At 46.1% G+C, this 23,037-nt stretch overlaps 1 protein-coding gene across 1 annotated transcript; it reads left to right on the top strand.

Annotated features, from left to right (window-relative positions):
- The first annotated feature begins 711 nt into the window (after positions 1–711).
- Positions 712–22,370, top strand: SDCBP2 (syndecan binding protein 2). Its single transcript, XM_070940263.1, has 8 exons — positions 712–779; positions 7,849–7,936; positions 8,591–8,700; positions 11,371–11,532; positions 16,317–16,492; positions 18,687–18,858; positions 20,157–20,248; positions 21,912–22,370. Exons 1-8 carry the CDS (start codon positions 726–728, stop codon positions 21,964–21,966), a joined length of 909 nt encoding a protein of 302 aa, XP_070796364.1. The 5' UTR covers positions 712–725; the 3' UTR covers positions 21,967–22,370.
- Positions 22,371–23,037: the final 667 nt, after the last annotated feature.

Raw genomic sequence — 23,037 nt, 5'->3', positions numbered from 1 at the left:
ATCCAGTCAAACCTTCAATGAGATTAAATGAAGGCAAGTAAAAGCAGTTCCTTGATTTACGACCACAACTGAGCCCAAAATTTCCGTTGCAAAGCGAAACAGTTAAGTGCGTTTGTCCTATTTCGTGACTTTTCTTGTCACAGTTGTTCAGTGGGTAACCCGGTTGTTAAGTGAATCTGGTTTTCCCCCATTCGCTTTGCTCGTCAGAAGGTCGTAAAAGGGGATCACATGACCCCAGGACACTGCAACCGTCATAAATATGAACCAGGGGCCAAGTATCTTCATTTTCACATGACGGTGGCGTCGTAAGTGTGAACAAATGGCCCTAGGTCACTTTTTTTCAGCCCCGTTGTAACTTTAAACGGTCACTGGACCAACTGTCGTAAGTCGAGGACTGTCTGTAATTTGCAAGGTGAAGAAATCTTGGCCAGAAAAGATTTTTAAAAAGGAGCAAAATTTAGAATTTGTAGATAAGAAAAAAAACGGGGGGCATTGAAAAACGTTGGCCGCGGAATGTTTAACTTATTTTACACGAATCGGATTTAAACACACTTCATTAATTTGGGTTGTTTTTAATTGAAGGGTTTGCTTACAAGCAAACAGGAGGAGCTGAGCCACAAAGGACATCTTCTCTGGAAAGAAGCTGGACGATTTAGGACAATTCGGCCTTGACCGTGTCCCCTGCGCCTTTCCAGTTGGTTTTCTTCGGAGACTCGGCCTCCGCCATGTCAACCTTGTACCCGACGCTGGAAGATATGAAGATTTATCACATGTTGACGGTGCGAACTGCTTTCTTCTCCTCTCTGCGGAAGCCACCGCTTGGAGTAGGGACAATGGAAGAGACAAAATGATAGACAGATTCTGTTCTGGGTCTTAAGAGGTGGTGGTGAAATCTAAAGTTTGGTACTACCGGTTCTGTGGGCATGGCTTGGTGGGGCGGGGGGTAATGTGACTGGGCGGGCGAAGAGGTTGTAAAAAAATGCTTTCAAAAGGCACTGACGATCCAAGCTGAGTTGCCTGATCGGCAGAGGCTTTTTTTCTTTTAAATGCCTCTGACGATCCCAGCTGAGTTGCCTGATCGGCAGAGGCATCAGCAGAGGCTTTTTTTCTTTTAAAAGCCTCTGACAATCCCAGCTGAGTTGCCTGATCGGCAGAGGCTTTTTTTCTTTTAAATGCCTCTGACAATCCCAGTTGAGTTGCCTGATCAGCAGAGGCTTTTTTTCTTTTAAATGCCTCTGACGATCCCAGCTGAGTTGCCTGATCGGCAGAGGCTTTTTTTCTTTTAAATGCCTCTGACGATCCAAGCTGAGTTGCCTGATCAGCAGAGGCTTTTTTTCTTTTAAATGCCTCTGATGATCTAAGCTGAGTAGCCTGATTGGCAGAGGCTTTTTTTCTTTTAAATGCCTCTGATGATCCAAGCTGAGTAGCCTGATCAGCAGAGGCTTTTTTTCTTTTAAATGCCTCTGATGATCTAAGCTGAGTAGCCTGATCGGCAGAGGCTTTTTTTCTTTTAAAAGCCTCTGACGATCCAAGCTGAGTTGCCTGATCGTCAGAGGCTTTTTTTCTTTCAAATGCCTCTGACGATCCAAACTGAGTTGCCTGATCGGCAGAGGCTTTTTTTCTTTTAAATGCCTCTGACAATCCAAGCTGAGTTGCCTGATCGTCAGAGGCTTTTTTTCTTTTAAATGCCTCTGATGATCTAAGCTGAGTAGCCTGATCGGCAGAGGCTTTTTTTCTTTTAAAAGCCTCTGACGATCCAAGCTGAGTTGCCTGATCGGCAGAGGCTTTTTTTCTTTCAAATGCCTCTGACGATCCAAACTGAGTTGCCTGATCGGCAGAGGCTTTTTTTCTTTTAAATGCCTCTGACAATCCAAGCTGAGTTGCCTGATCGTCAGAGGCTTTTTTTCTTTTAAATGCCTCTGACGATCCAAGCTGAGTTGCCTGATCGTCAGAGGCTTTTTTTCTTTTAAATGCCTCTGACGATCCAAGCTGAGTTGCCTGATCGGCAGAGGCTTTTTTTCTTTTAAATGCCTCTGACGATCCAAGCTGAGTTGCCTGATCGGCAGAGGCTTTTTTTCCTTTAAAAGCCTCTGACGATCCAAGCTGAGTTGCCTGATCGTCAGAGGCTTTGTTTCTTTTAAATGCCTCTGACGATCCCAGCTGAGTTGCCTGATTGGCAGAGGCTTTTTTTTTTTAAATGCCTCTGATGATCTAAGCTGAGTTGCCTGATCGGCAGAGGCTTTTTTTTTTTAAATGCCTCTGACGATCCAAGCTGAGTTGCCTGATCGGCAGAGGCTTTTTTAAAAAAACCTCTGCCAATCAGGCAACTCAGCTTGGATCGTCAGAGGCATTTAAAAGAAAAAAAAAGGGGGGGTTTCTTTTAAAAGCCTTTGACGATCCCAGCTGAGCCGCGCAATCATCAGAGGCTTTTTTTTTAACTTTTAAAAGCATTTTTTCGGCTGAAGGGGTTGTAGAAAAAATGCTTTTAAAAGTAAAAAAAAAGCCTCTGATGATTGTGCGGCTCAGCTGGGCATGGAGGGGGGGGCAGGGATTTTTGCTACCGGTTCTCCAAACCACCCACCTCCATCGCTACCAGATCGGGTGATCCGGTCCGAACCGGGAGCATTTCACCCCTAGTGCCAACCACAGGTAGTCCTCGACTTATGACCACAATTAGGACCAGAATTTCTGTTGCTCAGCAAGGCGGTTGTTAAGTGAGTCACGCCCAATTTTTTTCTTGTGCCACGGTTGTTGAGCGAATTCCTGCCGTTAAATGAACCAGGCGGTCATTAAGTGGGAATCTGGCTTTTTGCAGTGACTTGGCTTGTCAGAGGTCAGCTGGGATGGTCACAAGCGATCACAGGACCGTGGGACACTGCAATTGCCATAAACATATGCTGGTTTCTAAGGTTTCCTTGAATTTTGATCACGTGACTGTGGGGATGCTGCAACGGTCATAAGTGTGAGGATCGGTCGTAAGTCGCTTTTTTCAGTGCCGTTGCAACTTGGAATAATGACTAATACTTGTTAATTGAGAATTACTTGTATTACTCAACTAGAGCAAAAATATAATTTAATTAAATTATAACTAATGTTCTAATCACTTTCAACAGATAGAGGTAGTTCTGGATTTACAACAGTTCGTTTAGTGACCATTCAAAGTTACGGCGCTGAAAAAAGGACCGTTTTTCACACGTTGCACCATCCTCAGGATCAGGTGATCAAAATTGAGACATTTCGCAACTGAACTCATATTTATGACGGTTGCAATGTCCCGGGGTCATGTGATCCCCTTCTGCGACCTTCTGACAAGCAGGTGCCCAGAGTCCCTCGGGCAGCATAGAAATGCGATAAATTAAATTAAATTAAATTAAAGTCAATGGGGGGAAGCCAGATTCACTGAACGATGGCGTGACTCACTTAACAACGACAGCAATTCACTTAACAACTGAGGCAGGAAAGGTCGTAAAATGGGGCAAAACCCCTGTAACAACTGTCTCGCTTAGCGACATAAATTTGGGGACTCAATTGCGGTCGTCTGTTGAGGACGACCTGTAGAGCAAAAATAACGAATGTTTTAAATTAATTTAAATTAATTAATGTTTGAAACCACAATTGATAGTTTCATTTTAAACAAGGGCGGCTGAAAAATGGGAATTTCCAAAAAGGGGCTGAAATGCCAACCTCTCCCCTATTAATGGGTCACCATTAAATCTCTTTTATTTCTCCCATCTGATCCATCAATCCTTCCTCAATCAACCTTAGGACTCCAAATCATTTTTTTTTTTTTAAATTTGATTTATATGCCGCCCTTCTCCGGAGACTCAGGGCGGCTTACAATGCGCTCAGCAATAGCCTTCATACTTTTGTATATTTATACAATGTCAGCTTATTGCCCCTACAAACTGGGTTCTCAATTTACCTACCTCAGAAAGGATGGAAGGCTGAGTCAACCTTGAGCCGGGTGAGATTCGAACTTGCAATAATTGCAGGCAGCTGAATGTTAATAACAGGCTTTTCGTCTGTTGAGCTATCCAGGCTCCTTGTTTCCTTCCCATCATTCCCAAGCCTTAAGGACTCCTTGGGCCGGGGATGATGGGAGCTCAATCCAAAATATTTGGAGCGTCTCCTGTGGGTTTCCTAGGCTGGAAACGCCAAGGCGAAAGATAAGCCTTATCCGGCCAACCCACTGGGAGTGGGAAGCCTTCCCATCGTTGCCAAGAAGAATGCAATGCAATAATTTTAGTGACTTTTCTGGTTCTCCAACCTTTGTCATCCGATATTCGGCTAGATGGCAACACCCAGGACTGGATGGTTGAGATCTTGCCAACAGTTGGAAAGTTTTTCCTAACCTTTATAATCAAAGGAATGGCTTGTCTCCAGAAGATGTGGGTGCTTCATTGCTAGAGATTTTGAAGTCCCTAGGAGGAGAAGGGCAGTATATAAATTCAAATATAAATAAATAAAAATAAAATTTGTCTGGATGGAATGATATAGGGCAGTGTTTCTCAACCTTGGTAGCTTGAAGATGGGTGGACGTCAACTCCCAGAATCCCCCAGCCAGCAGCGCTGGCTGGGGGATTCTGGGAGTTGACGTCCACCCATCTTCAAGCTACCAAGGTTGAGAAACACTGATATAGGGCCTCCTGCCTTGGGAGTGGGCTGGGACCCCTTCCCAGGCATGCTGGGACCCCTTCCCAGGCATCTAAAGGCATGCTGGTTGGGGAGTTGAAGTCAGAGGGAGATCCAGCCTGGGATTAAGGAGAAACTTCTTAACAGTGAGAACAATTAGAATGGAATAACAGAGTTGGAAGGGACCTTGGAGGTCTTCTAGTCCAACCCCCTGCTTAGGCAGGAAACTCTACACCATTTCAGCTTGGCGTCAGAAATTGTAGGTGCTCCATCACTGGAGGCTTCCAAGAAGAGCATTTGGCTGACTTGGTATAGGGTCTCCTGCCGGAGCAGTGGGTTGGACTAGAAGACTTCCAAAGGTCCCTTCCAACTCTGTTTCTCTCTTATACCTCTCACCCTTTAACGTTGGATGCAATCCCAAGAAGAACTTCAAGGACTATTTATGGAAGCCAATTAGGAAACCAATACCCAATTAGATGTATCTCCTGCTTTGGGAATCAGGAGCTCAAATCATTTTTCTTACGACTCAAACATGCTTCTCCAGAAAATTTCGTCTTCAGATCTCGGATCACCTTGGTTTTTCTCTATTCCTGCTTCAAAGGTGTCTAAATTTGAGCATCGAACCCAGTGGTGAAATCCAAATTTTTTTGACTACCGGTTCTGTAGGCGTGGCTTGGTGGGCATGGCTTGGTGAGCATGGCAGGGGAAGGATACTGCAAAATCTCCATTCCCATCCCACTCCAGGGGAAGGATACTGCAAGATCTCCATTCCCTCTCCACTCCTGGGGGAAGGATATTGCAAAATCTCCGTTTCCATCCCACTCTGGGGCCAGCCAGAGGTGGTATGTCAGGTTTCGATGTCATCTCAGATAAATTGCACTTCCAAACAATTAATCTTTGCTGAAATATTCCATTTATTGAGTACGACAGATCTGGCCCCGACTTCGTCGTAGCCGAAACTAACCCTCTGACCCCCAAACCCTTTCCTTTCCGTTCCCCAATTCTCATCTTCTCATTGGCCATCTTCCAAGCCAGTCTCCCCAGCTTCTGACCTCACCCCACAGGAATGTCCCCCTCCCATCCCATCTCCTAGGGGATATTATCTACAGAGAAAATAAGTAGGTGAAAAGTCAAGCCTCGTCTTTTTATGGCAGCATCAGAATGCTGACATGGTATTTGCTGGTTCTCCAAACTGCTCAAAATTTCTGCTACCGGTTCTCCAGAACCTGTGAGAACCTGTTGGATTTCACCCTTGATCAAACCCCAACCCTGGTCTGTCTGGATTGATCTCTCATGATTTAGAATGATACACTCTTCTAAAATAACATTGGGCATTGTTGTGGCTGATTCCTATTTTCATGTTTTATTCCTGCTGTAGAAGTAAAGCAGAGTTCACGGACAGAAGTTGTACCTTTTCAAAAATCATTTAATATTAGGGCGGAAAAAAAACAACTTCTTGACTATAAGATCTGTCCATGGTGCAACAATCTCTTTGTAGAATAGTATTTCTCAAACTTGGCAACTTTAAAGAGGTGTGGACTTCAACTCCCAGAAGGTCATATGATCCTTCAAGGTGATAACAAACAAGGAATGTCCTTGATACCTGAGACATACTATCATATGGGGTGGAAATGTGTAGAAGCAAAAAAATATTAGACAAAAATACAAAGGTGGTTGGAAAAATTTACATAGCAGCATATTGACTTAAAACCAGAAATATTTTTTGTTGGGGATTTTGCCCGAAACCTATAGTAAAGGGAATGCATATTTAATTATACATGTATTAACTGTGGCTAGAATTGTATTTGCACAAAACTGGAAGAGTGATGAAGTCCCTACGGAGGAGAATGTGATTAGGAAAATATTAGAATGTGCAGAAATGAATAGATTAACGTTGGCTATACAGGAGAAAGAACAAACTGAATATTATATGACATGGGAGCTATTTTATGGATGGTTGGAGAACAAAAACAGAAACTAGAAATAAATGGAGATTAAAGATAAAGGTTCCCCTCGCACATATGTGCTAGTCGTTCCCGACTCTAGGGGGCAGTGCTCATCTCCGTTTCAAAGCCGAAGAGCCAGCAAGGACTGTCTGAAGACGTCTCCGTGGTCATGTGGCTGGCATGACTCAACGCCAAAGGCGCACGGAACGCTGTTACCTTCCCACCAAGGTGGTCCCTATTTTTCTACTTGCATTTTTTACTTGCTTTCGAACTGCTAGGTTGGCAGAAGCTGGGACAAGTAACGGGAGCTCACCCCGTTACGCGGCACTAGGGATTCGAACCGCTGAACTGCCGACCTTTTGATTGACAAGCTCAGCGTCTTAGCCACCGAGCCATCGCATCCCTAAATGGAGATTAGTGAAATATAGAAAAAATGTTAAAACAAAGATGTAAATAATATGATGATTTTGACTAATATGTCTGATAAGACCATTGTGTTTAATATTACTATTATACTCTTATTAGAAGATAAGTTAAGAGGGCGAAATGAATAGATTCATTATGCTTATTATTATTATTGTAAGATTAGAGAATCAATATCAATGTAATGAATACTGTTAATTTTTATTGCACAGATATTTGTACTCAGACGACACCTGGTTTAATGGAAGATGAAATGTTTAAATTAAAAAATAAAAAATACCGTATTTTTCAGAGTATAAGATGCACCCTTTCCCCCCCTAAAAGGGGGTGAAAATTTAGGTGCGTCTTATTCACCAAATGTAGCCCCGCCCACCCACTGGCCCTTTGGCCTCTGCCTCCCAGCAGTTACCTCCTTGCAGCAAACAGCAAGAAAAAACAGCTCCTTTCAGCTTCAGCACAGCCTAATTAGCACAAGTTGATTGGATCGGCCTCCCGACTCTCAGCTGATTTGCTTTCAGCTGTTTTGCACAGGGCTCTGCTGCTTGCTGCAAAGAGATAAATTGCTGGAGCAGATTTTTTTTTCCTTGCGCTAATCAAGCTATGCTGAAAACGAAACTGAAAGTAAAGCAGGCTGTTTGCTGCAACGAGGCAAAATGGCTCAGAGGCAGAGGGAGATTTCTTTTTCTTCTTTTCCTCACCAAAAAAGGTAGGTGCGTCTTATACTCCAAAAAATACGGTATATTAAAAAAATAAAAGGAATGTCTTTTAGAGATGAAACGGTCGTATTATCTTCTCTTTTGAACTAGGGAGTTATGTGCCTCATGTCTTCTCCTTTTTATCATTATAGGCCCAGGAGAATACTGTAGGACCACAGCCCATAGCTCCAGCTCCTGCCCCTACTGCGAGTGAGATGCCGGAGCCACCCAAAGCAGATGGTAATGTACTCCAAACATCATCCAATCTTTTGGGTCATCATCAAAACAAGCTCTTCTATGGAGAACCAAATGACGACAGCCCAGTGGAGCCCAGTGGTGGGATTCAAATAATTTAACAACCGGTTCTCTGCCCTAATGACCAGCTGGGTGGGCGTGGTCATGATGGGCGTGGTCAGGGGTCTGTGACAGGCAGCACTCGGCCTCCTACACCCCCCTGGGAGCAAAAACGGGCTGAGGGGGGGCACCCCCCTGCGCTCCGTTTTGGGCCTAGTAGGCCTCTCTGCAGCCTCCTGGGAGCAAATACAGGATGCGGGAGGCCATGCTGTGCCCCATTTTGGGCCTAGTAGGCCTCAATGCAGCCTCCTGGGAGCAAATACGGGGTGCAGGGGGGCGTGCTGCACCCTGTGCCCCATTTTGGGCCTAGTAGACCTCCCTGCACTTATCTGGGAGCCAAAATGGGGCATGTGAGAACTCCTGGAACGGGCGAGTGGGCAGGGCCAGCCAGCAATTTAACAACTGATTCGCCCGAACTGGCCCGAACCGGCTGAATCCCATCACTGGCTCTAGCAAGCTTTGTCTGAGCCAAGACCAAAATGTACCAACCGGCCAATCCTTTGAATAAATAGTTATTTCTTCCTTTTTTTTTTTCCCCAGTGCCGCCGGTTTTGTACCCAAATCTTGCCGATCTGAACGATTACATGGGCCTCTCCCTTTCCAGTGAAGAGATCCAGAAGAATTTGGGTCTCGTTCCGACAGGCAATTCTGTAAGCATTTTGGAACGCAGCTGTGGCGGAGATTCCATACGCCTTTTCCCCCACATAAACTCATGTCCACACAGGAGATGATAGCTTGTAACTAACCTAGAAGAAGGATCTTGCAGTCCTAGTGGAGGACAATCGCTTAAATATGAGCCAGCCGTGTGCAGCAGCTGCCAAAAAAGCCAATGCAATCCTGGGCTGCATCAACGGAGGGATAGAATCAAGATCACGTGAAGTGTTAATACCACTTTATAAGGCCTTGGTAAGGCCACACTTGGAATATTGCATCCAGTTTTGGTCGCCACGATGTAAAAAAGATGTGGAGACTCTAGACCAGGGGAGACATGAGAGGAGTCTTCCAATATCTCAGGGGCTGCCACAAAGAAGAGGGAGTCAAGCTATTCTCCAAAGCACCTGAGGGCAGGACGAGAAGCAACGGATGGAAACTTATCAAGGAGAGAAGCAACTTAGAACTAAGGAGAAATTTCCTGACAGGGAGAACCATTAATCAGTGGGAAGGACCTGCCTGCAGAAATTGTGGTTGCTCCATCACTGGAGCATTTCAAGAAGAGGTTGGACAGCCATTTGACCAGAATGGCATAAGGACTCCTTGTCAGAACTGCTTCAGGTTAAATCTCTTCATAAGAGTAATCCTTAACTCCATTTATTGAGAAAAGTATAGCGGGGTTGGACTAGAAGACCTCCAAGGTCCCTTCTAACTCTATTGTTCTATCCCAAAGACGCTTTTTCAGGAGGCAACTGGACTTTCCTGTTTTTTCTTTTGAAGACATTTCACTTCTCATCCAAGAAGCTTCTTCAGCTCTGACAGGATGGTGGGAAAGGGAAGGATTTATATTCCAGTCATTTGCATCCTTTTAGATTGCTTTGAATGGTGAGGGAGTATGATTTGCAGAAAAAACAATTGCAGACTACAGGAACCGTTTGCACCACTCAGGTGACGCTGAGGACACAGATAAACCTCCAAGTGGCCTCAACGACCCTCTAAAAGGATGCAAATGACCAACTGTCTGCAAGGAGTATCAATCCTTCCATTCCCCTCCATCCGGTCAGAGCTGAAGAAGCTTCTTGGATGAGAAGCGAAACGACTTCAAAGAAAAAACAAGAAAGTCCATTTTGCCTCCTGAAAAAAAACAAATTTGGGACAACCATGACCTGGATGACTGAGAATTTCTTTCTTTCTTTTTTTTTTATTTAAAAAGTTTTAACAATCATTACAACAATTTTCCCTGTAGGGAGCTCTACCTACGCCCGTCTGCTCTCTTCCTCCCCTTTTCCCGGGGAGAAAGTTTCCAAGCCTCTAGACAGCTGATTTGCGCTGTTCTAGCGGCTTTACGAGATCGCGGGGCTGGCGCTCAAGAAAAGAGCGTCCTCGGCGCCTGCGATGCCACCGGAAGTCCCCGATGACTGAGAATTTCTACAGACCTCTATTAGTCTATGTCCTGCAATGTATTCATGGTTGCTTCTTCCAAGATTTAGTATGTCCCTGCTTCTAATCTAGATGTTATTTTTTTTCAGAAGAAGGACACCTCACACCTGTGATGGGTGGGAGCTCTGTGTCTCCATGGCTACACATGTAACCATTGTCTGACTCTTATGTTCTCCATTAAGTAGAGGGACACCATCATTTCTATTACCAGAAAGGTCTTTGAGGGTCAGATGGCTTGTGACTCACTGATGGATGATGGCTGGTTTTGAGGTTGTGTGGGAAGACCTGCGTGAGACCAGGTCTCCTTTGGCAATTTAAGGAGCTAGTGTCAGCGTCTCAGTGCTGACGTAGAAAAGGGAGATAAGCCCTGAACTTTTGCCTGCTAAATCCCTTTGAAGCTCGGTCTCCGTGGAAATGAGGGGGGGGGGGAACATTCCTGTGAAATGACGAGACAAGAAGTCAGGAGAGTGGCTTGGAAGATAGCCAATGAGAAGCAGAGAATTGGGGATTGGAAAGGGAGGGATTGGGGGGCAAAAGGTCAGTTTTGTCCGCATCGAGCAAAGATGTTCTACTGATGAATTGTTCTGACTGTCAGGAAATTTCTCCTTAGTTCCAGGTTGCTTCTCTCCTTGTTTAGTTTCCATCCGTTGCTTCTTGTCCTGCCTTCAGGTCCTTTGGAGAAGAGGTTGACCCCCTCTTCTTTGTGGGAACTCCTCAGATATTGGAACATTGCTATCAAGTCATCCCTAGTCCTTACAATTTAGAATAGAATAGAGCTTGAAGGGACATTGGAGGTCTTCTAGTCCAGCCATCTGCTCATACAGGAGAACCTATATACCACTTCACTCAAGTGACTGTCCAGTCTCTTCTTAAAATCATCCAGTGATGGAGCACCCAGAACTTCTGGTGGCAAGTTGTTCCACTGGTTAATTGTTCTCACTGCCAGGAAATTTCTCTTCAGTTCTAGGTTGCTTCTCTCCTTGATTAGTTTCCATCCAGTGATGGAGCGCTCACAATTTCTGAAGATTTCTTCTTTACATGAAACGAGACATACCCAATTCCTGCAACAACCCTTCTTCCTATCTTTTAGCCTCCAGCCCTTTCAAGGTTGATGGATTCAACCCCTAAGAGTTGAAGTTGAACTTGGATCTTCACAAACCTTCTTGATCTGAGGAGAATAATCTTTTCTTTCTTTCTGCATGGCTTCTTCAACTTGGCTTCCTTGGCAGGCCGTGGGTCCATCTTCCTCAGCTCAAGGTCCGTTGGTGGCTCCCGTGACAGGAAGCGATGCAGGGCTGCGTCGAGCGGAGATTAAACCAGGTTTGCGTGAGATCCACCTATGCAAGGACGAACGTGGGAAGACCGGACTGAAGCTGAGGAACATCGATAAGGTCAGTTTTGGAAAGGGGCTCCTAAGCAGCCTAAGATCTGAGGAAATCTACAGTTTCTAGAACATCCTGGGACCACCACCGTTTTCCATCTGGTCTTCTTAGGTGGATCTGGAGGTAGGATTGATATAATAGGACTGATAAGAGTTAGCAGGTTTTATCTGCCACATGTCAGGATTCCAACGGATGCTCTAATTAAATCACGAGCCTCGAGCCAAGCTTCAAAAGAAATCCAGTTATTTATTAGGAGCTCCATGTCGGCGTGTTTCAGGTGAAGCCAACTCTGACCCCACGTAATTTACGCCCCAATCATGACCCTGTTTCCCCCCCTCCCCCCAGGGTGTGTCATCAATCACATTCACCAACAGAGCAATTTTGCGGATGTAGAGATCACTCCCCTCCGGCCGCTGTGGGTAACCCTGGGAGACAGCCTTGAGAGAGATATGTCTGGAATGTGCTTCTGTTTTTGGCTGCCGTGCTGCTTCGTCGGTTTCCCATTCCCCTTGCCTACGGCAACTTGAGAGCAGGCTAGGGATGCTTTGCGAGTTGACATTGCAAGTTGGTTTTATCTCCTTTGAGAGCTGGCTAAACCAGCGATAAAATGCTTCATCCCTATGAGGTGATCCAAGGACAGGGGATTATTTAATTGTGACCTACTGAGTTAATCCGGTGGCAATGTTGACGTCGAATCCATGCTGGAGTCAAAAGTTTAAGTTTCGGTTGTGAATGCTCCAACACTGGAAGTTTTTAAGAAAAAATTGGATAACCATTTGTCTGAAGTGGTGTAGGGTTTCCTGCCTAAGCAGGGGGTTGGACTAGAAGACCTCCAAGGTCCCTTCCAACTCTGCTATTCTATTCTTTTCTTGGCTAAATGCAAGAGGAACCCCCCTCTGGAGCTTTCTTAGGACTGTCAATCTGCAAATAACTCATTGATAGACAAAGGTAGACATACCACGAATCTCTGCCAACCGTCTTCTCTTTATTTAACTTTAGTTATCTGCTCAACCCCCAAGTTTCCAGGTGCCCAATAAGAACTTGAGAAGAGCTCTGTTGCATCCAGAAGGGACTTGTGTAGGTAATTGCCAGAAGTCAAGTCTTGTAGGCACCCTACAGTCTTCTAATTAGCCACCATCTGGTCATCAAAGGCAGTTGGACAAATTAAAGGAAGATCGCTCTCTCTCTCTCAAGGCCTTTAAAGATTGGGGCAGTGTGTCTCCCAACACCAGCTGTGGGCAAGGACTCTGTCTCAGTGGTGAAATCCATTTTTTTTTACTACCGGTTCTGTGGATGTGGCTTGGTGGGTGTGGCTTGGTGGGTGTGGCAGGGGAAGGATACTACAAAATCCCCATTCCCTCCCCTCCTGGGGAAAGGATACTGCAAAATCTCCATTCTCTCCCTACTCTGGGGCCAGGCAGAGGTGGCATTTGCCGGTTCTCCGAACTACTCAAAATGTCCGCTACTGGTTCTCCAGAATCTGTCAGAACCTGCTGGATTTCACTCCTGGATCTGTCTTCCTCTCCTAGTTTGAGGTTCTTCAAGATGGATGTCTTAACTGAATCCTGGAGAAATAAAATGCTCGACTGATCTTCCTCAACTTTCGAAATGATGAGTGGACTTCAACTTCTGAAAGTTGAGGTCCACCAATCTTGAGGTTGAGAAATACCGGTTCAGCATATTCTCACGGGAGAAGGCCATGTTGGCTAGGGAATTCTGGGAGCTGAAGTCCACCCATGCTGGCTGGAGAATTCTGGGAGCTGAAGTCCACCCATCTTAAGGTTGAGAAACACGGGTTCAGCATATATATTATATATTCTGAACTATGTATTCTCATTGGAGAAGGCCATGTTGGCTAGGGAATTCTGGGAGCTGAAGTCCACCCATGCTGACTGGAGAATTCTGGGAGCTGAAGTCCTTAATATGCCCATGGTTGAGAAACACCAACATAACATTTTATTTCTCCAGAGTCTTCTTCACCTAAGACACCCACCTTAGAGAACCCCAAACCAGAAGAGGAAGACAGAACCTTTGCCCACAACTGATGTTGAAAGACACTCTGCCCCAACCTTCAAAGGCCTTGATAGAGCTGTCTTCCTTTAATTTATCCAACTGCCTTTGAAGACCAGATGGTGGTTAATTAGAAGCTTGTGGGGTGCCTACAAGATTGATTTCTTTTTTATTTGTGTGCCTCCAAGCCAGAGTTGATCCCTGGCAACTACATGGACACGTTCCTGCTGTTTTCTTGGCAACCTTTTCAGAACTTGTGGGCCACTGTCATCTTCTTATTTCATTTTTATTTTATGAATCATATTTCTATGCCGCCCACTCTCCGAGGACTCTGGGCAGCTTACAACAATCGACAGTATACTAAATAGCATATTGCCCCCTAACAATCTGGGTCCTCATTTTACCCACCTCGGAAGGATGGAAAGCTGAGTCAACCTTCAGCCGGTGAGATTTGATCTGCTGATCTGCTGAACTAGCAGCCAGCTGAAATAGCTGCAGTACAGCACTCTAACCCCTGCGCCACCTCGGCTCTTCTAACCTCGGCTCTTCTTCCGTGGGGGGAGGAAGGATGTACTGCCCCAAGGTCTACCCATCTGTCTTTGTGCCCAAGACACAACTTGAATCTGAAGTCACTGTTTCCCAGTTTTTAGAATAGAAGCTTAAATCACAGCTCCAAGCGGCTTCTGTTGTGGCCTTGATGCCAGCCCCTCTAGTAGCCGAATCAGAGGAGGAGGAGGTGTGTGTTCTGTCCCCGTCCCACACGCACACACACCAACAGACGTCCAAGAGTTAAAAATCAAACCAGCCGACAAAATCCTTTTCCTTATGATAACGGAACTTGGCAGCAACCTCGTGGCTGCCTGCCAAGAGTTTATTACTTACGAAGGGAAGAGATAACTTCTCTCCGCTTCTGGTACATCAAAGTAAAATGCTCAATAATTACAGAGTAATTCAAGTCCAAATATAATCCAGCAAAGTCTATAGCAAAAGTCCAGCAATGCAGAATGGCGTGGAAGCTTTCAGCTTTGTTCGTCACAAGGTTTGACTGGCCACCACGCTCCCTTTTATACCCTGTGGGGTGTGGTCCAGTGACTCAGCCTAATCTCGGGCACGCTTTTTCTTCTTTGTGCGCGCTTATCTCTGCGACGCTGGCATGGATCCAGCCAAGACTCATTACCCTCATCACTGTCCATCTGTGGCTGCGTGGACGTGCTTGGCCCCGGCCCTATCTCTTGCCCTTCGGCGGACACCGAAGGCATTGCCAGAGAGGAGGGTCCTGGAGAGGGAGGCCTTGCCAACTCCTCTCCTTCACTCTCGGAGTCCTCTCCTGCCGATGACACAGGCTCAGGTAACGGAGCCACAACAGTGTGGGAGTAAGGGGCAGCATCAAGGCAACCTGAGAGCTCCGAGGGGGAAGAGGGAAGGGAGCTGGCAGAGAGAGAGAGAGACAGAGGCAGAACCTGGACCGTCCGTCAGCCCTCAGATGGAGACTCAACAGCCCCCAGGTCTGCAGGTGGCTGATGAGGAAGAGGAGGAACAGCGGGGTCCAGTCAGTGCCTGACGCGTGGATGTGCAGAAGGTGGACAGACAGAAAGACAGAATAACAGAGTTGGAAGGGAACTTGGAGATCTTCTAGTCCAATGCCCTGCTTAGGCAGGCAACCCTGAACAATTTCAGACAAAGTGCTGTCCAATCTCTTTTTAAAAACATCCAAGGAGAGGAGAGCAGTGGAAATCTATGGGCTGGTTCTTGGGACGGAAGAGTCACCGCTGCTAGCAAAGCCCCACCCTAGTTCTGGGGATAAAAGGCAGGCGGCGGGGATGAATAAATGGGGCAGACAACAATTCATTTTCTGGCTGGACGGACTTGTTAGCTTGCGGTAAGAGAGAAACCTTTTGCCGGGGCTGCCAGCACTCCTAATTAAAGGAATCTATTGAGTTCGCTTCAGAGGGTTTGTCGTGTTTGGGGAGCTTAACAGTAACAGAGTTGGTAGGGAACTTGGAGGTCACTTAGTCCAACCCCCTGCTCACCCAGGAGACCTGTACTAGGGATTCGAACCGCCGACTTTTCTGATCGACAAACTCAGTGTCTTAGCCACTGAGCCACCTAGTCAGATAAGAGCTGGGTCAGAACAGTTTCTTACAAGGTGGAACATCCTGTTGTGGCCCGTCAGCGGCCTGTGCAGATTGTAGCTGATTCTGACAGCGAGGAGGCTGGTGTGGTGCTGCGCCAGCAGTCTGTGCAGCTGGCACTCGAGTTGGACAGTGAGGAGGCTGGAGAAGATGTGGTGCCAGAGGCGGGGATTCAGCCAGGGCCTTCAGAACCTCCAGAAGCTCCTTCAAGTGAAGAGGAAGAAGAGGAGGAGCCTCTTCTCGATGCACGGGCGCGCAGAGCTGCCAAAAGGCAGGAGTGGCTCCTCAGGAGGAGGTCTCCTCGAGAGTAAGGCTTGGGGCTAATTGGCCACTCCCTTAGCCTATTTAAGGAGGAATGCTAACTGAAGCAATTTGCAGGGAACAACTTTAGTTCACTCTCCTTCGTGTCTGCAAAATTGCTTCTGGGCTTTCTGCCAACTCTAGTAAGACTGATTATCTTATCTTAGAATTCTGGTAGGCTGTTAAGACAGTTCATTAACAGCCTTTGAATGATAAAGACTAAGTTATTTGAGTAAAATAAGCTTTGTATAGAGTTTGTGTGTGCTGCGTTCTTTGGGGTCCGTAGCTGGGGCAGAACACCTCCCCTCCATATCGGCAAGATGCCACACCAGTTGTCTCTTCTCCCGCCAGGGGCTCTTCGTGCAGTTGGTCAAAGCGAATTCCCCAGCGGCTCTGGCGGGGCTGCGTTTTGGCGATCAGATCCTCCAGATCAATGGGAGGAACTGCGCGGGATGGAACATGGACAAGGCAAAGCGGGCGCTGAAGAAGGCCTCGCCGGAGAAGATCGTTATGGTGGTTCGGGACAGGTGAGGATTGGGGAACTGGGGACGGTGGTCAGCCAGGTCTATGTTGTGCCCAGAGGGCCCATGTTCCTCATCTATGAGATTCCAGTCCATGCTGTCTTCTGGAGAACGTTGACAACTTTTCTTCTGAACAGAATAAGACTTGAAGGGACCTTGGAGGTCTTCTAGTCCAACCCCCTGCTTAGGCAGGAAACCCTACACCACTTCAGACAAATGGTTGTCCAACCTCTTCTTAAAAACTTCCAGTGTTGGAGCATTTACAACTTCTGGAGGCAAGGAGTTCCACTGGTTAATTGTTCTAACGGTCAGGAAATTTCTCCTTAGTTCTTAGTTGCTTCTCTCCTTGATTAGTTTCCATCCATTGCTTCTTGTCCTACCTTCAGGGGCTTTGGAGAATAGCTTGACTCCCTCTTAAGCTTGTCATTTTGTTGATTGTTGAAAACCAATATTTCGATTGCAACAGTCAAGAGAATGTAGAGAAAAGTAAAGTCCTTCACTTAGGCAAGAAAACCCCAAAGTCCACATATAGACTGGGTGAAACCAGGCTTAATAGCAGGAACCGGGAGAGGGATCTTGGAGTCTTAGTGGACAACCAGCTAAATAGGAGCCAGCCGTGTCCGGCGGCAGCCAAAAAAGCCAATGCAATCCTAAAATGCATTAACAGAGGGATACAATCAAGATCAAGTGAGGTACTAATACCACTCTATAAAGCCTTAGTAAGACCACACTTAGAATTCTGCATCCAGTTTTGGTCCCCATACTATAAAAAAAAAAGATGTTGAGACTCTAGAAAGAGTGCAGAGAAGAGCAACAAAGATGATGAGGGGACTGGAGGCTAAAACATACGATGAACGGTTGCAGGAACTGGGCCTGGCTAGTCTAGTGAAGAGAAGGACCAGGGGAGACAGGAGAGCATCTTCCAATATTTGAGGGGCTGCCACAGAGAGGAGGAAGGGGGTCAAGCTATTCTCCAAAGTCAGAAGGAATAATGGATGGAAACTGAACAAGGAGAGATTCAACCTAGAAATAAGGAGGAATTTCCTGACAGGGAGAACAATCAACCCATGGAAGAGAAGTTGCCTTTGGAAGTTGTGGGAACTTCATCCCTGGAGGCTTTCAAGAAAAGACCGGACTGCCATCTGTCAGAAATGGTGTAGGGTCTCCTGCTTGAGCAGAGGGTTGGGCTAGATGACCTTCAACAATGATGTCGAAACTTTTCGGCACCGAGTGCCCAAACCAGAACGTGTGGGCATGTGTGCATGCCGTAGTACCGGAAACCTGAAGACCAGCTGGCCAGCATGTGCATGCCTATTTTTTTGGCCGTTTGCCAGGCCGTTTTCCAGCCGTTTTTTGGGCTGTTTTCACGACATTTTCAGGCTGTTTTTTGGGCCAAAACTGGCTTGAAAACGCCCAAAGAAACAGCCAGAAAATGGCCTGGAAAACAGCCTGTTTTCAGGCCGTTTTTCAGGCCTTTTTCAGGCTGTTTTCAGGCCATTTTCAGGCCGTTTTTCAGGCCCTTTTCAGGCTGTTTTCAAGCTGTTTTCAGGCTGTTTTCAGGCTGTTTTCAGGCCGTTTTCAGGCCGTTTTCAGGCTGTTTTCAGGCCATTTTCAGGCCGTTTTTCAGGCCCTTTTCAGGCTGTTTTCAAGCTGTTTTCAGGCTGTTTTCAGGCTGTTTTCAGGCCGTTTTCAGGCCGTTTTCAGGCCGTTTTCAGGCTGTTTTCAGGCTGTTTTCAGGCCGTTTTCAGGCCGTTTTCAGGCTGTTTTCAAGCTGTTTTCAGGCTGTTTTCAGGCTGTTTTCAGGCCCTTTTCAGGCCCTTTTCAGGCTGTTTTCAAGCTGTTTTCAGGCTGTTTTCAGGCTGTTTTCAGGCTGTTTTCAGGCCGTTTTCAGGCTGTTTTCAGGCTGTTTTCAGGCCGTTTTCAGGCCGTTTTCAAGCTGTTTTCAGGCCGTTTTCAGGCCGTTTTCAGGCTGTTTTCAGGCTGTTTTCAGGCTGTTTTCAGGCCGTTTTTCAGGCCCTTTTCAGGCTGTTTTCAGGCCGTTTTCAGGCCGTTTTCCGGCATGTGAAGACCAGCTGGCCGGTGCTGGAAACCAGAAGAGCAGCTGGCGATGGCGCGCATGCCCACAGAGAGGGCGTGCCATAGGTTCGCCATCACAGACCCACAAGATCCCTTCCAACTCTTAATCTGGTTCCTCCTCTAGGCCTTTCCAGCGAACGGTGACCATGCATAAAGACAGCACTGGCCATGTGGGTTTCGTCATTAAGAGGGGCCAGATCACCTCACTGGCCAGAGACAGCTCTGCGGCCCGGAACGGGCTCCTCACCAAGCATTACATCTGTGAAGTGAACGGACAGAACGTGATTGGCCTGAAGGTGAGCATCGGACAGAGAACAATGGACGCTTTTGAGTTGGTGGAGGAATCTTGGATGACTTGAATCTTGTTCCAGGTCTTCAGGACTAGAAACTTGGCTGTTTTTTTTTAAAGCTGCCTTTTGCACCCCGTTTTATAGTCTAGAATACAGGGTAGTCCTTGATTTACGACCGCAGTTTTTTTTAAAAAAAAATTTATATGCCGCCCTTCTCCGGAGACTCAGGGCGGCTTACAATGTGTTAAGCAATGGCCTTCATCCTTTTTGTATATTTATACAAAGTCAACTTATTGCCCCCACAAACTGGGTCCTCATTTTACCTACCTTAGAAAGGATGGAAGGCTGAGTCAACCTTTTTTTTATTATTTTAATTTGATTTAAATGCCGCCCTTCTCCGGAGACTCAGGGCGGCTTACAATGCGCTAAGCAATAGCCTTCATCCTTTTGTATATTTTATACAAAGTCAGCTTATTGCCTCCACAATCTGGGTCCTCATTTTACCTACCTTAGAAAGGATGGAAGGCTGAGTCAACCTTGAGCCTGGCGAGATTCAAACTTACAGTAATTGTAGGCAGCTGGTATTAATAACAGGGTGCTTGTACTACCAAGGCTTCTATTCTATTCTATTCTATTCTATTCTATTCTATTCTATTCTATTCTATTCTATTCTATTCTATTCTATTCTATCCTATCCTATCCTATCCTATCCTATCCGTGTGTTTGTGTGTATAGTTTATATAGGTATAGGGATATGTATATGTATCATACATACATACATATCCTATACCTATATAAATTATACACACACATGCAGAAGTCTTCCACTGGGCGAAAACTTCTCTCACCAATAAAGGGGAGTATTTGTAGCTCAGGGTTGACATGAGGGGTCCTTGGTGGTCGCTGAGCTGGGTGGGTTTTGTGCAGACATTTCGTGACCCAACTAGGGAACATCATCAGTGCTAGAAGGGAGTGGGGTTGGTGGAGAGGAGGAGGAGGAGGAGGAGGACAAGGACGAGGACTACCCCTGTGGGGGCCTTGGTGCTCTTTGACCTGGGTGGTTTTCTTTCAGGATATTGATGATATTATCTAGCTGGGTCATGAAACGTTTGCAAGAAATCCTCCTCTTCCTCCTCCTCCTCTACTCCACACTTCATCCTAGCATTGATGATATTCCCTAGCTGGGTCATGAAACATTTGCAAGGAAACCACCCACCTCAGAGAGCCCCGGGGACGCCTCCAACGCTGCTCTGCTCCCTCTTTGCAACGCCTCATAACCTGATTGTAACATCTCCCTTCTCAAGGACAAGGAGATCACCGAAATCCTCGCCAACGCTGGGAAGATCATCACCCTCACTATCGTCCCGGCTGTGATCTACGAGCACATGATTAAAAAGTACGTCTCCGAGGCCTGAACAAGAGAGTCTTGGGGGAATTCTAGTTTAGTTTGCACCCTGCACCCTCCCAGTCGGTGCCTAGTTCCAGATCAAAACAAGCTTCCGATGTCATAAACTCGAGCTGAAGTTTATTTATTAGGGCATCGGCGAAAAACCAAAATTTAATTGGCCAAAGGAAAAAGTTGGGGGATGGATGTGAACAGCAGACCAGGGTTTACACAATCTCTAGGTAGTCCTCGCTTTACGACCATAATTGAGCTTTGAATTATAGGTCGTTAAGTGAGTCACCATGAGACCGTGAGATGGTGTTTTTTTTGGGTGGCAGTTGGTCAGTGAAGGCAATGGGCATAAAGCGAACCCGGTCGTTGTTAAAGGAATGCTACGGTTGTTAAGTGAATATATTGTCCACAATGGTGTGTTTGTTTTTTTTTTGCTGGAAACCAGAATTAAACAATGGTTTCTGGCAAAAGAAAAACATTGCAAATCATGGCCACGTGATGCTGGAAATGGATGTACGTATGGGTCGGTTGCTGAGCACCGAAATATACATTCACATGACAGTGGAGGGACGACGACAGATGTCAGAACTTTGGAATCATGTCGTAAGTCATCCTGGGGAAGTACGTCATAACTTTGAAAGTTCACTAAGTGACCGTTCGTAAATTGAGGATTACCTGTACAGCTGTGTCTCCCAAAAGGCATCAAACTGGCTGAACAGCCCTGTGGATAAATACAGCGAGTCCTCGACTTACGACCACAATGGAGCCCCAAATATCTGTTGTTAAGTGAGACATTGCTTAGGTGAATTTCCCCCCATTTTACGCCCTTTCTTGCCACAGTGAACCAGGGACATGGCGACCGTCATAAATACAACTCAGTTGCCAAGTGTCTGAATTTTGATATGTGACTGTGGGGAGGCTGCAATGGTCGTAAGTGTGAAAAATGGTCATAAGTTTGGGGTTTTTTTTGCTTTTGACAAGCAAAGTCAATGAGGGAAACTGGATTACCTCATGATTCATTTAACAATGAGAGTGATTCGCTTAACAACTGTGGCACAAAAGGTTGTAAAAGCGTGCACGACTCACTTAACAACTGTCTTGCTTAACAACTGACTTACGACCACCCACGTGGTCGTAAGTCAAGGACTGGCCTGTATTACTGGAAGAGGAAAAAGCAGTTGTGATGCTTTTTTTTTACACCAACCCCAGTGGATGCAGGTAGTCCTCAACTTACGACCACAATTGAACCCAAATTTTTTGTTGCAAAGTGAGACATTTTGTTAAGTGAATTTTGCCACATTTTACAACCTTTTGTGCCACAGTTGTTAAGTGAATCATGGCAGTTATTAAGTCCGGAACATGGTCGTTAAGCGAAACTGGCTTCCTCATTGACTTGGCTTGTCGGAAGGTCGCAAAAGAGGATTGCATGACCCCCGGGATTCTGTAACCGTCATAAATACGAGTCAGTTACCGAGGGTCTGAATTTTGATCACGGGACCATCGGGATGCTGCAACGGTTGCAGGTGTGAAACATGGTCATAAGTCACTTTTTTCAGTGCCGCTGTAACTCTGAACGGTCACTAAATGAACTGTCGTAAGTCGAGGAGTACCTGCATTTTTTAAATTGAGTCTGATTTTTGTCTCTTTGCTTCTCTTTTGTAAGGCTTTCCAGCGGACTAGTGAAGTCATCCATGGATCATTCAGTCCCCGATATATAATTTTTTTCTCCTCCTTCGTTCTATCTCCGACGTGAGTTGCACGACTGTCTGGGACTTCCCTGGAATTTTCTGGAATTATTCTAGCAAGAGGAGGGAAAAAGATGGACAACTATATTGCTATAATCTTTTGACATGCATTCAAGTTTCTAGGCCTCAGTAATCAATAAAGTAATAGTAATCTGTTAGGGTTCCGACGGATGCTCTAATTAAATCACGAGCCTCGAGCCAAGTTTCAAAAGAAATTCAGTTATTTATTAGGAGCTTCATGTCTGCACGTTCCAGGTGAAGCCAACTCTGACCCCCACGTAATTTACACCCCAATCATGACCCTCTTTCCCCCCCTCCCCCCAGGGTGTGTCATCAATCACATTCGCCAACAGAGCAATTTTGCGGATGTAGAGATCACTCCCTCCGGCCGCTGTGGGTAACCCTGGGAGACAGCCTTGAGAGAGATATGTCTGGAATGCGCTTCTGTTTTTGGCTGCTGTGCTGCTTCGTCGGTTTCCCATCCCCCTTGCCTATGGCAACTCAAGAGCAGGCCAGGGATGCTTTGCAAGTTGACATAATCTTACTGTTAACGTCTGGCCCACCAGAAAAAGTTTTTCAATCTTGTGGCTATTGTTTCGGCAGTAGGAAGGGAAACAGTCAGTGTTATAGCTCAGCTATGATTTCTGAGAAAATTCCATTTTTTTCAGTGGCTGCTGCTGGAACAGTCCAAGATGGTTTAGCCATATTCAATATTTCTTAAACTTGGCCACTTTAAGATGTGTGGACTTCAATTCCCAGAATTCCCCAGCCAGCCTGTTTTAAGAGGGGTGGACTTCAACTCCCAGAATTCCTGGCTGGGGAATTCTGGGAGTTGAAGTCCACAAGTCTTAAAAGGGGCCATGTTTGGAGACATGCTGGCTGGGGAATTCTGGGTGTTGAAGTCCACAAGTCTTCCAGTGGCCAAGATTGGACACCCCTGGCACAGATTTCCCTGCTCAAGCATGGGGTTGGACTAGAAAACCTCCAAAGTCCCTTCCAACTCTGTTATTCTGCATCCTACAGGTAGTCATCGACTTACGACCG

Source organism: Pituophis catenifer, unplaced genomic scaffold (assembly GCF_029215685.1).
Source record: "Pituophis catenifer annectens isolate HBS135680 unplaced genomic scaffold, rPitCat1.0.hap2 SCAF_3, whole genome shotgun sequence".
In the NCBI taxonomy this organism is placed as follows: Eukaryota; Metazoa; Chordata; class Lepidosauria; order Squamata; family Colubridae; genus Pituophis; species Pituophis catenifer.
The sequence above is the reverse complement of the archived record's forward strand: the minus strand, read 5'-3'. Positions and strand labels throughout refer to the sequence as shown.